Source organism: Macrobrachium rosenbergii, chromosome 5, assembly GCF_040412425.1.
Source record: "Macrobrachium rosenbergii isolate ZJJX-2024 chromosome 5, ASM4041242v1, whole genome shotgun sequence".
Lineage (NCBI taxonomy): Eukaryota > Metazoa > Arthropoda > Malacostraca > Decapoda > Palaemonidae > Macrobrachium > Macrobrachium rosenbergii.
The window spans coordinates 57599742-57617212 of NC_089745.1; the positions used below are offsets into that span (position 1 = coordinate 57599742).

The following is a 17471-nucleotide window of genomic DNA, read 5'->3' on the forward strand; positions in this document are numbered from 1 at the left end:
TTATTATTATTATTATTATTACTGTAAAATAGTTTAACCAAATCAAGTCAGAATCCTAAATTTTGTATGGTAAAAATTTACAGGGGTAAGAGTAGCTGGAGAGGCTGGGGAAGGTTGGGAGAAAGTGCTGTAAATTAAAGGCAAATGACAGAAAGCTATGAGGGGGGCTGATTCTGAATGTTTACTGACAAGAACTTTTGGTAATGTCCACAGGCATTATGCCCCAAGAGTTATCACAGGTAGAGCTATGTATTGCTGTTTCCTTGAAAGAGGAGGAAGGCTGAATTTGCCAAAGTTTGTGACAGTCATTAAAATTTACAAAATAAGTTTCTGCTTGTACAAAATGTAGTAGACATGGAAAGTGTAAGAGGAAATTTGGTGTAATCACAAATTAAATTATTATATGTTACTGTGTATGTGGATTTTCACAGGATGTTATTTGGAAAACTACTTATTTGGAAACATGAAGGTTGTATTTGTGATTCGGTTAATGGTAAGACTAAGTAGCGGAGGTGGAAATGTAGAAATAAAATTGTCGTCATCCAAAAAACATATATGAATTAGGAAGATTTAGTATTCTTAATAGCTTACCATCTTAAGCAAGATGATGTCGAACTTTTGTACTGTGTGTGATGATTAGTGACATAGTATGGAAAATGAGCTCTGTTTCTCAGATTTATCACATATTTTGGGCAACTTTTGCAGGATGTACATTATGTGAAGAGTTGATGAATTGAGATAAGATTGAATTAAGTGTTGTAGCCTGCTAGAATCACTGGATATTCTTTGGTAGTTACTCATAAGATTGATGAAAATTTATGTCTTGAACCAGTAATGATAGTTTTTCAAACTTACGTACTGCATAGTATCCTGGATTATATTTAGTCAAAAAAGGAAAGTTTTTTTCATTCAGACTTATTAGGGTTGTGAAGCAAACATACAAGTAGTATTTACAACCATATAAAAGTCAAACATAAAGAATCAGTATTTTAAAGTAAAATTCATTTGCAGTGCATGGAATTAAGGAGAGTTGTCATGTGTTCCTCAGTTTTGGTACCAAATTATACTAAAAGTATGGTAGGCCAGTTGATATTATGTTGACACTTTTAGATTAAAGGAGAAATTGCATTCTCTCTCTCTCTCTCTCTCTCTCTCTCTCTCTCTCTCTCTCTCTCTCTTTTACTAAAAACAAGTTTAAGAAAATTTTTATGGAATATGGTATTCACGTGTATAGAACATTCCAGATTTCTTGCAAGTATAGGATGTTTTGAGGGGTCTGTTGGTCCTTGGAATAAGTTATTGTAACTTTTTTGTGAACTGTCGTTATGATTACAGTACTGGTATCTTGATGTTTTATGCTTTGAAAAATCTAGAATTTTACCTTGTGGTTCTTTTCTTGGTGCTCCAGCTTGAAAAGGGAATTGTCTTTTTGTTCTGCTTAAATATGTAAGATATTTTTGAGGCTCAATACAACCTAAATGTGTAGTATTCCTTTAGTTTACACAATAAATACTAGATAAGTTATTGAAGTGTAGTAATAATGACCAAAACTGGAAGAACTGTAGTATTATAATATATAAATAACTAACATGACATTTGTGGGACCCTTAGCATAATTTAATTATATTTGTTAAATATTGATGAATATTACTTAGTAATCTTAAAAAGCTCATTACTGTAGTTTGTGAAAGTAGGACCTAGTACTAGAAAGTTGATACATTTCCCCTCAGGCTCAAGGTGTGTGGCCCATACACACCAAAGACTATCGATGATCCGTTACAAGATGTAACCTTTGATGAATTTAGAGAAGTCTTTATTTTCCTCCTCTCTGAACAGGTGAGGGTGCATGTTCTAAGGAAGTTCTCAATATGGTTGATGTTTTTCTGATACTGCATGGAAGTGAGACTGCATTTGTGTTGCTTTTCTTGCCATACACATGTGTACTGTACCACAAAATAATGAGTATTGCCAAATGTGTATCTAACCAATAGAAAGTGTTTTGCAGTATTTTCAGACGGTATCAGACAAACATAGTTGCCAAGTTGAAACCTACTCCAATGTGGTCTTGTATCATTTAGCTTGTAAGGAATCCCTGTAAATTGTCATAGTAGTCATGCTGGTGGTGATGGGGCTTAGTTTAGGCCCTCTGCATGTACAGTATTTCAGTCTTCATAAGCTTGCTGAGGTAAGACTGGTTTAAAAATCAAAATTTATTGGTTTCTTTAAGGGCTGGTTCTTTTTCTGCTAAGTATATATACAAACTACCATATACAGTGAGTATGTACAGTAATTTTCTCCTTGACAAATCATTTATGGATTGTGAATGTTTACCTTTTTGGAATTATGTTATTATATTAAACTAAAATGATGAGCTGGCAATGTAACAGCAAAAAAAAAAATCATCAGGCTAAGGATTAAAACTGTGAGTGTACCTATTACAAATTGAGGTATGACCTTCAAAGTGGATAACACCCAGGTCATTCACCAATGGACTGTGGTGGTGTACGTCATGTATTCATTATCTTTACTGCAATTTCATTTTAAAAAGTGGTGATTTTAAAAGTTCAATTTACACCAGAGGTTATTTTTTCCTCCCAAAGAAATTAGACAGGCTCACATTTCAACTGCTCCATATTCTGGATTGTTTGCTGTATAAACTTTTGTTATATGTTCTATATGAGTTCTTCACCTTCTCCCTGAAATTTGATCACTTGTACATTTTGCTTTTGTCTATCCTTTATTGTATCTCAGGTCTCATCCATCTGTCCACATTAAATTGTTTTTCAAGTAGTCTGTTTTGGGGGGTTGGATATATTTTGGGCCTTTAAATTGTTTAGCATCCTGCACTTCTGTAACTGATCATTACTTGTTTCTCATCATGTGGCCAACTATCTTGGTCTTTGAAATCTCTTAACTATTTTCTAGCCTCAGAAGACTACATCTTTGTATGTAATGTCTTTAATCCTATAGTGCACTCCAGCCTTGAATCTTAGCATTTTTTTTTTTTTTTTTGTCATTCTTCTTTAGAATCTCTTTCATTGGCTTTATTTATAAGTGCTCATGTCTTGTGTGTAGAGAAGGATAGGCTCAAGTTCACATCACAAATGTACTTAACAGTAGTTATTCTGTGTCATTCTGTGTAATCCAGACAGAAAAGTTTCATCGTTTAAATGTGTCCTCCACTTAGCATGAAAATTGTTTATCTTTCAGGTCTGTCTTCCACTATAAAATGATCCAATAGCACCAAAGTCTTTACATTTAACTCTTCATATACGTATTAGTTATCAGAACTCCATAACTCTATTTAAGTTTTACGATCTTGAAATTCTTCATGCACATATTAGGGATCAAAACTCCATAATTTCATGTAAGTTTTACAAACTTTAACTTCTGTCAGACATCATCTTTTACATTTGATTCATTACACTGTGCACTGTAGCAAATTCAACTCATCTCTCCTGCTGCATCCACATGGCCACTCTGGAATGTAGCATTTCCTTGTCTTCCTTTTAGTCAATATAATCTTCATTTTTCTTACACAGATTGTCAATTTTCTTCTCCATTCCATTCGACCATCTTTTAAAGATTTCTTAGGTCTCTGATTTCCCTGTTAACCCCTAGGTCATTTTCATATTATAGCACTTGGGCCAGCCCTATATTCTTATATTACTAATAAACAGTAAAGGGTTAAATTGATCCTTGAAGGACATATATTCATCTTATGTTGCCAGCTCTGTTGTTGTTACTATTATATTTTTTATCTAAATCCATGTGATACATATGTACTTTCTGTTAAGCCAACAAAGATCTCTTAGTCTTTTTATTTCCTTACACTTGGCCACTTTCACGATTTTGTGGTTTACGGCCCTTACACTGGAGCCTAACATGCATATGTACAAATCCCACCCTGGAAGGTTAGTCTCTTCTTGTATTTTTTGTTTGGAGTCAGTGTTTACAGGAGTAAGTATATCCAAAGTCTTAAGGAAATTTAGAGATTCAAGAGGCCTTTTATTTTAATATTGTCATAAGGCTTGCATCAAGGATTTGTCATGAAATAGGAAATTAAAATAAGAGCAGGTGAAGTTAAAAGAAGTCAAACTTTGAAATGGGAAGTATGGAAAGCAAAACTTTGTACAAGGAACATGTAAGATTATTATTGATTATAATAATAAATTAAATGAGAGTTGATCTATATTTTTAAACCGATTAGGCTTGTTTGAAGGATTCATTCTTAAATGTGAGGTGAACATTTCATCCAGATAAAGTTAAAGAATTTTGATACCTAGCAAGGAAGAGATTGAAAGGAACAGATAAAAATGGCAGAAAGCAGTAGAACCTTTAGTACCATCTATAGTTAGCCACACAAACCAAACTGTAACAGCCATATACCTCATGTAAGTGAATTCAACAAAGTACAAAAATTCATAATTGCAAAATTCATGTAGCAAATGATGTACTATTTTATATCACAAAGTCTTGAGCAAATATGGTGGCATGAAGATGAATTTGAGGCAGATATTGCTAATCATTATGGATTAGCACTGAGTCCTCTACTATTTATCACAGTAATTGAGGAAGCTTCAAAAGAGTGCACCAGGTGGGGTCCAGGTAACTATTGTCAGTGGTCGAGCTTGGGTTAAGAGACAAATTGAAAGAAAAGGCCTTAAAAATTATTGTAAGATGGAGAGAGAGAGAGAGGAATGAAAAAAGAAGATTTAAAAGTCTGTACTGTATGGGCAAAACAAAGCTTATGGTGACAGAAAAGGAAGCAGAGGAGCAGGTGCATTCTGGAAAGTGATGATGTGGATGCAATAGTTGTGGTGGTGTTGGTGGTGGTAGAATTAATTGTTCGCACTGAATGTAACAGATGGTACCACAGAAGCAACTGAAGACTGCTGAGTTTTGAATAGAGTATTTATTTCAAATGACTGCCTTGTATATGAAGAGGTAAAGGCTAAAGATACTGAGATGTTGCATTGGTGGAAGTGCAAACCTTGGAGAAATTAAAACTTTTCTTATACCTTGGTGACAATAGTTTGTGAAGCCAGATGTTAGTTGCAAAAAGTAGTTAAATCTCACAGTTGAGCTGAGAACCTTAGTTCTTACAGGACTGACAGAAACTGAGAGGCAGTAAGAAGAGTATTAACATTCTTAGTAAAGGTAATATTGATTGGTGGAATACAAAACTCTCAAAGAGCTTTCCCATTGGTTTAGTCCCCAAATAGGGTGGAAGTTGGAGGAAGAGGTAAGTTGAAAATGGATTGACAGCTGGTGGGGAGATACTGGTGGGAATGGATGAAAAGTAAAAGGCAGAAATCAGTACAGCTAGAGGCCAAAGGGAAAGTGCAAAGAACCTTCAGTACCACCTACAGTGTGCTGCCCAATGCACATAGGCAGTCTCTCTCTCTCTCTCTCTCTCTCTCTCTCTCTCTCTCTCTCTCTCTCTCTCTCTCTCTCTCTCTCTCTCTCTCTCTCACACATACACACACACACGCACACACAAATTATATTTCACACAAGGCAGACCGCCTCCTTTTGGAGGGGATAATGCCATCGGTGCACCTTGCATGTTGCTCTGTAGACATTATTAAAAGGTGTTTGCAGTTCCCTTCAGCCTCTAGCTGCACCCACTTTTTAGCCTTGTACTTTACCTCCATTCGTGCTTCTTTATTTCAGTCTTACTGTCCAACCTTTCAAACTTATTCTTAGTGCAACTACTGTATATGGTTTCTTCCAAGTTCCACCTTAACATCCTTGTACTTTACCTCCAATGTTTTCTGTCTAGATATGTATATGTCTGTCCAACTACTCCCTACTCCAACTTTCTCTTTTCAATGCTTTTCAATGTCCTAAACACTGGATGGCCAAAAGTTCCCCAGTGCTTGGCTTGACTGCTTAAATTTCATGCATAAATCATTGTTAATATATGAAGTACAACCAATGAGAAGTTATTTCTGACTTTTTTTTATTTGCACTTGTGGAGAAGAGGTGTTCCCGCAGAACAGTGAACATGAACCAGGGAAATTTGTTTAGCAATACTGGCTTGATTAAGTAGGGTTGATTACTGATTTTTAATTGAGGATGGTTCAGCACAGGTATTACCTGCTGTTTCTTGAAGAGTGTCATCTTTGATAAAGGACATTTTATTTCTTTAGTCTAGGGAATTTTCTCATCTGCAGTTTTCTTCCAGCACCTGTGTTAATATATAGTGCTTGTGTACTCTGTCATAAACTGTTATAGTTATTGAATAAATTAGTGGAATTGTAGAAGTAGAAAATTATTGCATGATTGTTTAACTATTATAAAGGCTAGTGCACCTTTGTAGTGGTATGCTTTTGGATTCCACTATTTATATTTAAGGAAATTAGTCGTGTCACGTGTAGAAACGGTGTTTGTAGAAACTGTTCCCTCTTTTCAAGGGTCATTTCTTTATCAGAGTACAGGAAAAGTAGATCTAGCAGTTTCCATGATTTTGTTGAGTCCATATGTAGTGCATTCTTGCAATGATTTTTGATTGACCTCTTAATTTTGTTATTGATGCCATTTCCTTTTTCCTTCCAGTTTACGACCATTCAGTAGTCATGATCATTTTAGTCCTGCCAGCTTGAAAATCAGTGTTGATACTTTTGTATCTGATTTATATATTTTTTGCTTACATTAACAGTACAGGCAGTGTCTGAGTTAAGGTGGAGATCCATTCCTGAGGTGCGACTTAAGTCAGATCTTAACTTTGATTATAAAAGTGAAAAAGTGATGAAAGCCTTACCTTTAATCCTGTGGTTGGCTTACACACTGGAAGGATGGTGAAACTTACTTATTTACATGAGGGAGCTCAAAAACTAGCACCCAGCCTAACATTGCCTTAACTTTGGATTTTCGTCTTAAGTCGGACACAGATTTTTTTTTATGAATATTTTCGAAAGCATCGTAAGATTGGATCAGCTTATGTCAAGATCGCCTTAACTTGGGAACTGCCTGTATTTACTTTTCATTACAGTATTTTATTGGCAATTTTTTAAAGTAAATTCTGTACTGTTGCCATTAATATGTTGTGACTGGAAATGTAATGTGTACAGTACAGTACAGTATTACTTTGTTCAAGATTATTTGTACAGTACTAGAAAATGTTATAATTGATAGTTATTATAGTACCCAGTAGTTTTTAATGCTACTATATCATTTCTTCTCTGATGTTAGTAGTAGAATGATGTTGGTTTTTGTATCTGAGAATGTTTAGCAGTTTATTATATGTGTATGGCTGCTATCTTAGTGAAAAATACAATGCTTGCTATAATTTTGAATACTCTTTATGGGCAAGTGGTTTAGATATTACCTGTGTATTCTTTTTTAGTGAATTTCATTATATTAATGCATAAGGTTAATGATTGGGAATTGCTAGTAAATAGTACAGTATTTAGATATTCATTATATTGTGTAAATGGACAGTGCACTATTCACATAGATTATGGGTATGCAAATAAGCAGCTCAGATAATGCTTAGGCCTGCTTACTAAGTTGCATTTCTATGTGGCAGAAATTGGTGGCACCAAGTAGATACTGTATTGGGAAAACCAGAGCACACTTTGCTTCACTGTGCATATATCTTTCTTTTAATTGGTTTGGAAAATATCAGTTTGACATGGTCTTTATAAGAAGTAACTTTTACATAAACCAAATATTTCTAAATACAGTAGTAGAATTGCATCTCTAGAAATTAAGCGTTAATTTTGAGACTGCATAATAAGTGTTATATGTGAAAGGGAAGTAATAAGTTTTTTAGTTCAGTGTGCTAAAATATCTTTCCTTGTGCCCTGTATTAAATGCCATATAAGAATTCACCTTACCTGTTTAATCAGAATGAAAATACAGTACAGTACTGTATTTATGCACTTTTAAAAGCTGACAAAACTTATATAGAAATAAATGTTGGCATTAATTATATTTATATATATATATATATATATATATATATATATATATATATATATATATATATATATATATATATATATATATATATATATATATATATACTGTATCTGATTTTGATGTACTGTGAACTGTTAAGTAGATACTTATGTAATTTGTGGACAGTTCATGGAGCCTAGTATTGTTTGCAAATGTAAAATTTTTTATGATGCATCCTAAAAAGCTGATATTTTAATGCCATTAAACACAGAATGTAATAGAGATTAATTTAATTTGACCTCTACTTTCTTGGCTGATTTAGGAGCATCTTTCATCTACCTCAATTCTTGCACATGGAGATATGAGTACAGAAGAATCTTCTTATGGAACAGCTGAGGAAGGCATTATGGAGGGTTGCTCTAATGCAACATTGACATCAAATAACGGTGCAAGCAGACCTGATTCTCAAATCTGTGTCACTCAGGTAGTGTTGTGGATAGGCTTTTGTCTGTTATAGAGTGTGTGCTAATGCTTTCTAGAGTTCATTTTGCCATGGTTGTCCAGTATTAAAATGTAAACATCTGTACCTTGCATGTATTTTGCATAAGTAGAAAGATCTGAGAGTTAGTAAACTGTGATATCTTACATGTTTTTAAATCAGGTGCTTTACACATAAAGTTTTGTTACTTTTATTTAAGTTATTCCAGTGGTTATGTTTGTGTTATGAGCTCTGAACTAAAATACTTATCTTATATGTCCTTTACAGCCCCTGGAAGAGTTGGAGGAAAAACTAAGTGAGCCTGTTGTACAAGAGGCTAGTAGTCAGCCACCCAGCCTCTCATACTCAGGAGACAATGAAGAAGTAAGTGTCATGTGAACTAAACTTGTAACTTGCATTTGTTTAAAAGTTGTGCACCTCTGTATACTTCATTGCATTTGTTTGAATTTGTTGTGTATTTCTTGAAATCTCTTAAGGTTATAAATTATTACTTATTGAGCAAGTTTTGGTGAAAGTTGAGCATTTTGTTACTACAGTATTAACTTTATCTCTCATAAACTTGAACTATAGGAGTCATTTGTATGCCATACACAATGAACTTCCATTGCAGAAATCTAATAATCGATTTGTTGTTTTAGCTGAAAATTAACACTTTAAACATCATACATGAAGATTAGATGCATATTGTTACTAATCATCAGATTGAGATTAAATGCATACCACTCCTAATCTTCTTGACTTGCATTGATCAATGCTGTTATTTTAATTTTTATCCATTATACAATTCACTTCATTGTGCATGTTTTATGAAAGTGAAAACAGTATTTCCCTCTTCCAATTTTATGCTGTAACAGGTAGAAATGTTTTAAAACTGTACTTACCAACACATTTTGAAAAAATGAAAAGCTTTTTAGCATATTTCACAGAATATTTCACACAACACACACACACACATACACATTTTTGTTTTTGGTATTTCAGAGATCTAAATGCATTCTAATTTCATTGACAGTTTGTAATGGATGTGGTGCATTTCCTTAACAGCAGCATGTGTTGAATGCATATTATTATTAACATATTACAGGAATACCTACGTGCCACATGGCAGCGCCTCGGTGTTGGCCATGATGGTTATCTTTCCTTGGATGAATTGGCTACAGTCTGTCATGCAATTGGAATGGAAAAGGTTGCTAATGAGGTAAGCTGTGTTGATAAACTTACATCAAAGCTGTCATTCATTCAGATAAGCAGGCAGTGTTAGTGCAATAATAGCAGTTCCATTTTTACCTAGTAACTTGGATATTGAAAAATTGAATTAACCATATAGCATTTCCACTTGGGAAGATGTATTAAGAAAAGAATCTGCACCAATATCCAAATTCTCAATTAGATGTAGTGTTGTGTCTCTGTAAGTTAGCTTATTCTCTTAACATAGTAAAGGAGACTCTTTCACTGCTGTGTGTTTATAAAGGAGTTTTTTCACTGTTTCCATCTCCCTGGTAGTAATCTCTTATATCTTGACTCATTTTATATATTGTAAATCACTTCTGTGAACATCTTTTTTTTGTATCACTTTAGCTTTTTAATATTATAATGACACAGATTTTTAATATTGTAATGACACTTTCTCATACTTCAATTAATGGTGCCTCTTCTCTGTGTTAGTGTGTAAATGTCATGAAATTCATTATAATTAGAAATTAATGTTTACTGGTAAGACTTGAAAATTAAGATGATTTTATGAACTTTTAATTTAAGGTATATAGAGTAATTCTTAGTAATGTGGAAGTTTCCTTGATGCTTAAATGTGTATCATAATAATTAGTTTCCTCATGGCAGGCACCTTTGAAAGGGACATCTTATTTCAGGTAGAGGGAGATATTCCAGACCCATTAGTCAATCTTGAGTTGTGGTTTCTATGTGACATCGTGGCACAGGTATACTACCAAGCTGTTATGGAAAATTAATGTTGTCTTGGCAGTATAGCTAGTCACTTTGGGGTTTTTTACTAAGTATAAGTTATGCTAGTTGTTTGTGTTAGTGTTTTTTTTTTAACCCTTTCGCTTATGACCCTTATAAACAACTATTGTCAATGGGAAGTGGCAGTGACTTTAGCAGTAGGTGCAAAAATGTTTATACCTTTTTTTGTTTGAAGACATGTAGCTCTGACAATTTTAAAGGTACACTGCTCAGTTTTGTTTCATTTTGAAGTTGAATGATTGCATAAAAAAAGCCCCCCCAAAAACTTTATGTAGGTGGAATAATGAATAGAAATTACAAAATATGAGAAAATTATGCACTTTCCCCCAAAAGATAATTGCCAAAAAACTATTTGTGATATGTCATAATTTTTTATCCATCCCACACAGATAAATTACCTGCTTATTACGGTGTAAAAGTTGTAGTTATAGCAAGGCAAATATGAAAAAAAGATAGAGTACACTAACGTCCCTTTTTCTGTAAAGTGAAGTGGCCTTCAATCAAGTGTCCCCCTCGCATCTCTCTCTCAGAAAAAAAAACTAATGTAATTACAGTATAGAATAAAAATTTAAAACTATTCAAAACTAACAAACATACTTGTTCCATATGTAATAAAAAAAAATATCAGGAACACTCGCCAAAATTTATCCTTATCTCGACTGCTGATTTTTTCAATTTTTTTTTACATTGCATACGTCTTAAATATGCTAAGGACTTAAATGTGGATGATGTCTATATCAGGTATCAGGAATCGAACTGGTTAATCTGTCTTGTATTTTTACAGTAGAAAATACAAGAAATGTATATTACTGTATTGATAAGTTAGTAGTGTATTTTTAGTTGGTCTGAAATACTGAATTGTAATTTTTTTACTTTGTAATGTATCAGGCTTTTTTTGTAAAGTATACAGATTTTTATATGCTTTTTTTTAAGGATATTGTATTCACATTGTTTTCTCTTTGTCTAAGTAATTTTCTTGTTCTGTTTATTTTAATTCTTTTATAACTTACTAGCTTATAGTAGTTTTTGTAGTTAGTCAGATTTCATCATGGCTAATGTTATACTGTACATATTTTTTCTGTATTGTAAATCTCACAGGTTTTAGAACAGCTGTTCAGTCGGTTGGACGTTGATGGCGATGGTAGAATAAGTTTTGAAGAATTCCTTCATATGTTCCAAAATGGAGGACCAAGTGGAAACACTTCCCTTGTACTGGATGAATCTCAACACCAGGTGAGTTTTGTCAAGTCTGTTTAGGTGTGTGAGCGTGTGTCTCATTACATAAAAAAGTTGAGTGTTTTTTCGAAGCTACCAGCTAACCATGAAAACTATATTTTGTTCTACATTGAAGATCCCCAGATCCTTGAGTCATTGCCATCATTGGGAGCCTAGAGATACATTGTCCCACTGCTTTGATAACTTTAGACATCAGAACCTTGGAAGCCATGCACTCCAGCTGCTGGCCTAACAAATTGTAGTTAGTCCTTTTTTTCTCATAGTAAAAATAGTATATCTTTTCTATCAAAAGTCTTTACGATGAAGAATTTTAAAATCATCTGGATTAGGGAAAACTATGCTTGTGAAACACTGATGGAGGGTGGAGTTGAGTTCCTAAGGTGGCCAAGCAGTACATGCCCCCCAATCATGACCTGATAAATGTTGGTGTGACTGGGATTTCAGTGTCAGCAAAATTAAAGGTGTTGTAATGAAACATATAATTATTAAAAAAAATCCATATGTCTTGCACTCTCGAGCATCTTTAATAATGCCATCTTTTACATTGAATGCACAGTGTTTAGTTTATACCTACTCTTCAGAATTCACATAGTCCATTTCCTGACTATACTGTTAGAATTGTGCTTCCCCTCCAGTCACCAGAAGCTGTACCATTTTGATGCTGCTCAATATTTGATTAAAGCATCTTATTCTCCTTTTAATGTTTTTTTTTTAAAGCACATTAACCCAAAAAAGAAATATAGTTATTTTGTTCCTGGGAAACATGTTGAAAATATGAATGACCCTAATAACCAGAATTTGATTTTAAGGGTTAATATTTTTGTTTATATTAGGAAGTTCCTGGTACACCTCTAAGTCGCATGAGTTCTGTCAGTGATGATCGGCGTGGTGGAACAGGTACAGAATCTGGTGTCTTCTCTTCTGTTGATCCTGACAATACAGGGTGAGTACAGATTTTCATATTTCTCAAAATATACATGACAGGGGTATTACAGCTTGATCAAGGTATTACAGCTTGATCAAATTATTGCTTACAGATTACAAGATTGCTTTGATTGTCTTGTATTTTTTTAACAAAAAAGTTGCACACTCCTGTTATAACATTGTTATAACATTGTGTGGTGATAGGTTTTGAAAGGTGGCGGGGGCTAGAAAAAAAAGGTACAGTATGATTTTGTAATGTATGTGATCTTAAAACTAGGTACCATGGAGCTAACAAAACGTTCATGGTATGCAGATTATTTTGTTATTAGTGCCATATCATACAATATATATAAAATTGTGTTGAAATCTTTTGTTTTCATATATTTGCATAATTAAAGTGGTTGTATATTTTTTAAAATGGCTAGTGAGCAAGTTAAGAGGAGTAATAAGTTTAGCCTGTGGAAATATTCTAGGAAGTCATTTCCAAAGGTAAATAGACGAAGAGAAGAGAAAATTTATGTTGTCTTAGAATTTACTTAAGTAATATATGAATTCCACAAGAAAATAAACCAAGCACTCACACAAGCTCTTATAAAATGCATTGGACAAGTTGCCTTCCTCACATATAGTGACATTGATAATGTCCCCTTTCCTGTATTATAATATTTGTATTATTAGTGCTAATGATGTATATTATCAATAACAATTGCTAGTTTTTCCCCCATACCTAAGATTTTAACGGCTAGTTTTTCCCCCATACCGAAGATTTTAACGGGATACTCACAGTTTTGAATACTGAATGCTATATGGTAGTACTTTTCACCATCATCATAAACGTTTTTATGTGAAGCTTATTGGTCAGATCAGATACAAGGTCTCTCCACTGTCTTGTGAATGGGGCACTTTCTACTTAAACCCTCATTAGGTTTAGGTCTTTATCTTTCCCCTTTTTTCCTTAATCTTTGGGCCCTTAATGTAGGCTTTTTTCATATACTGTATATATCACTTTTTAGACCAACTGTCCTTTCCCTTGTGTCATGTCATCAATCCAAACCACCCCAGTCTTTGAGATTTATGTCTTTTTTTTTTTTCCAACCTTTGGACACATCTCTCTGAGTATGTCATTTGTAATATGATTTCCAACCATACTTCCAGCTATGAATTTTAACATTTTATGGTCTTACCTTTTCACATTCATCTCTATTTGCCTTGTTAGTGCCCATTTTTCTGTTTGGACTTACTATAAGTGTCTTTCGTGGAAAGCTCTTACTCCATGTATACTGTATACCGTAAACTCCCCGTATTCGCAGTCTCGTGATTCGCTGACTCGCCTATTCGCAGATTTCTCTGTGGAACGTATATACACAGTATTCGTGGAAAATTTGCCCATTCTCTGTATTTTTCACTGAGAAATATTTACTAATTACTGTATTTTCATATCATTTTCATGATTAAATGCACTTTTTGTGGTAAAACCATTAAAATACTCAGGTATAAGCATTTTTAGAGGGGTTTTTTTGTGTTTAAACTGTCAAAATAGGCAGTTATGAGTGTTTTGAGAGGGGTTTTAAGTATATGTGGATTTTAGCTATTCGCTGGGGAGTGTGGTACGCATCCCCACGAATATGGGGGGGTTTACTGTACTTTGTTTTTCTGCATTATTGCTTCTAATTGCAAGTAACATTACATTTTCTTAATCTTTTTATGTAGTGTTACCAGAACTTGTCTAATTGTGTGAACCTGAAACAGTTGTTTTCTTCAACTTACTGAACAAAAGATCTCTACTGAACAAATAATTATATTTCAACTTGAACTGGACTTTTTTAATGTAAAGAAAAAATTACCTAAATGGAACAAAAAAAAATTTTTAACTTGAGAAAGAAATTATCTTCACTCAACTGAAACACACACATTTAGCACAAAGAACAAATCATTCAAGCTTTAAACTAAATTTGTTCTTACACAAATACAAACCTGAGGTCTTTACATATGGATAACCTTCGGTGAAGCTGGAAAGTCCGGCTGTTAAACTTTTGCAAGGCATTTATGGTAACAGTTACCTATGGTAGGGGCAGAAGTACCGCCCACCTGGCCGCTATGCATTTAATCTCTTCAGTTTACTTTTGGCTGCACTCTCGACAAGACGTGCTTTTCTTCTCTGTCCTGCCATTCAGCCTTTTCCCTCTTGTTGTATATTTTATGTTTGTAATTTGAGGTGTTGATTTGGATATATTGAAACATTTGTGTACTTTGATATATTAAGACATGTCAATATGTTTCGCTTCTATGTCTTCAATGATATATTTACAGTACTTACTCATACTGCGAAGTAGGCTTAGGTGTGGAGTTTCTCTCCCTTATATCATTATTGTTGTTTCCCAAACACCTTCATCTAGGTGTGTGTTTAATTATTTTCTTTTTTTAGACACAATGTTTTGATTCAAATTCCACAATTTCTTGGAACATGGTAATGTTTTAGTCTTTCAGTTGTCTTGTAGATCGAGACAATTGAGACGTTACAGGTTCATGTTGCAGCTGAGGGTCTCGTGTGAGGATTTGTCTTACTTAACATAGCAAGTTTTCCTCCATTTCCTCAACACAAATGTTAATGACGCAAGTCCTGCAGTTGCGTTGATCCTGTCTACATGCTCAGGACCAGTCAGCATTTACTGTCTTGTCTCTTTCCCATTTTGGGGGGTGTAAATCATATGGCTCACTCCCTTCCCGTAGATACAGATATACAGTAGTGCAGATATACAGTAGTGCACCGAGATAACGGACTGTGGTATACCATATTTCTGGATATATCGGTGCAAAATGGAAATATCAATTCGAGGATTTTCGCCCTCGGATTGAGTGCCAAACTGTATTTTCAAATTACACCCCAAAAGAAATGCTGGGATTTTGAGTGAAGAGAAAGCACATCACCCAAGCTCACCCATGCTCTCAACGGGTCACACTGTTGCCAGCATCCCCTCTGTTGACACATCTGACTTGCAATCGCTTTATCTCGACCCTTTGTGTGCAGCATGTGGTGTTTTATTTTGCTTTTTTTGTGATTTATAGTGATTTGTGCAATGGCTCTTACCCAAGAAAAGTGTTCAAGGAAGTGTTTAAGCATCTAGGAAAAGCTGGATGCTATTGCAAAATTAGAGAGGGTTTGGTCACAGAAAATTGTGGCTGAACTTTATGGTGTCAGTGCACAGACAATGTGTGACATTATTAAAGCTAAAGGCAAACTGGCAGCATTTAAGAATAGAGACTATGATATCGAACATGGAGGGGACAAGGCTGGTCGAAAATCTATGTGAGTATTGGAAAATGACAAACTTGAAGAAATGGTACTGAGATGGTACATGCAGCAAGGCATAGCAGGGGTCAGCATCAGTGCTGAACAGCTCATCAAGGCTGCCAAGAAATTGAGCATTCATGTTTGACTGAAGGAATTCACATCATCTATTGGTTGGGCTTTTTATTTTAAACATAGGCTGAAAAGTAAAAGTGTCAGGAGAAACATTGTCAGATGGCAAAGATGCTGCTGTGAAATTCAGAGAAAGGATTTGCCAGTTGGTTAAGGACGAAGACTGGCTGCTTTCATAAGTTTATAACGCCAGTGAGACTGGCCTTTGTTTCAGGAAGATGCCTGATCATACGTATGTTATGCGAGAAGAAAAGAGGGCAAAAGGCCACAACATAAGCAAAGAAAGAATTTCCATCGTTTGTTGTGCAAATATTGACAGGATGCACCTACTCAAGCCTTTGTATGTTGGCAAGGCAAAACGGCCACGGTGCCTCCGAAACATTAACATGAATGACCTGCCTGTTCTGTATGATTTTTTGAAGAATGCATGGTTCACCATGCGTATCTTTAAGCATTGGTTCTTTAATTATTTCATCCCTGAAGTCATCAGGTACCAGATGGAGACCCTTAAGATTTCCCAGGACTGTGTTCGTGCCTTAGTGATCCTCAATAATGCACCAGCTCGTTCTGACATAAAAGAGTTGGTCAGCAAAGATGGCCAGGTTCGTTGTCTTTTTCTTCCTCCGAATACGTCTTTGATCCAACCAGTGGATCAAGGAATAATTGTGGCATCAAAGAGGTTCTATACCAACCTGTTCTTGAAGGAGGTGCTCTGTGACGGAGGGCGCTGAAGAAACAAGAGGACAACGGACTCTTGTCAGCACTGGCAGACCCCGCTTATTGGCGATCTGGGTTTTATGGTGCTTGTCTAGTGATGAAAATTGGCAAATTTCAGCGCTGAAAATTGCAGATTTCCACTTATTGGCGCCGATACATACCAGAGGCACAGTTCTCTGGTTATCATTACGCCGTCGGAACAGAACCCCGCCGATAACTCGGGACTGCCTGTATGAGGAATTTCAATCTTCACTCGGCTTTCCATAATTGGGTGAAGGCATGGGATACCATGAAAGTATCTGCTCTGCAAATATGGCTGGAATAAACTGCTGAAGAATAAAGATTCCATCATCGATTTCCAGGGGTTTAAGGACAACGTCATCCTCGACAAACTTCAAGCAGCAGGTGCAGAGGAGTTACAGGTCAAGGATGTTGAAGAGTGGATGGAGGAGACAACAACTGATCCAGGTTACGAGACACTCACAGAGGAAGAGACAGCTGAGCAGCCAATGCATGAAAGTGCTGCTGCAGAAGGCGACAACAATGATGACGACGATGAGGAAGAGCTGCGGCAAAAGAAGGTGCCGCTGGATGAGATGGCTCAGTACCTGGATGCATTAATGGGCTTTACGGAGGACCTTACTGAGCCAAACGTATCCAGTCTACTACCCCCTTCGCCAGCTAAAATATGTGCTTGATCTATGTCAGAAGCGCTTTGGAAGAAAGCAGACGAAGATTGACAACAATTTTAGGTCCAAGACGCTGGTGCCAAGTCCTGCTGCTACC

At 35.2% G+C, this 17471-nt stretch overlaps 1 protein-coding gene across 1 annotated transcript in view; it reads left to right on the top strand.

The window, feature by feature from the left end:
- Nucleotides 1–17471, top strand: part of LOC136838938 (ninein-like protein) — a 171671-nt gene that overhangs the window by 29770 nt on the left and 124430 nt on the right. The window contains exons 3-8 of the mRNA XM_067104632.1: nt 1731–1836; nt 8231–8392; nt 8675–8770; nt 9492–9605; nt 11486–11620; nt 12457–12566. Coding sequence (XP_066960733.1) covers nt 1731–1836; nt 8231–8392; nt 8675–8770; nt 9492–9605; nt 11486–11620; nt 12457–12566 — 723 coding nt within the window. The remainder of the gene's footprint in view (nt 1–1730; nt 1837–8230; nt 8393–8674; nt 8771–9491; nt 9606–11485; nt 11621–12456; nt 12567–17471) is intronic.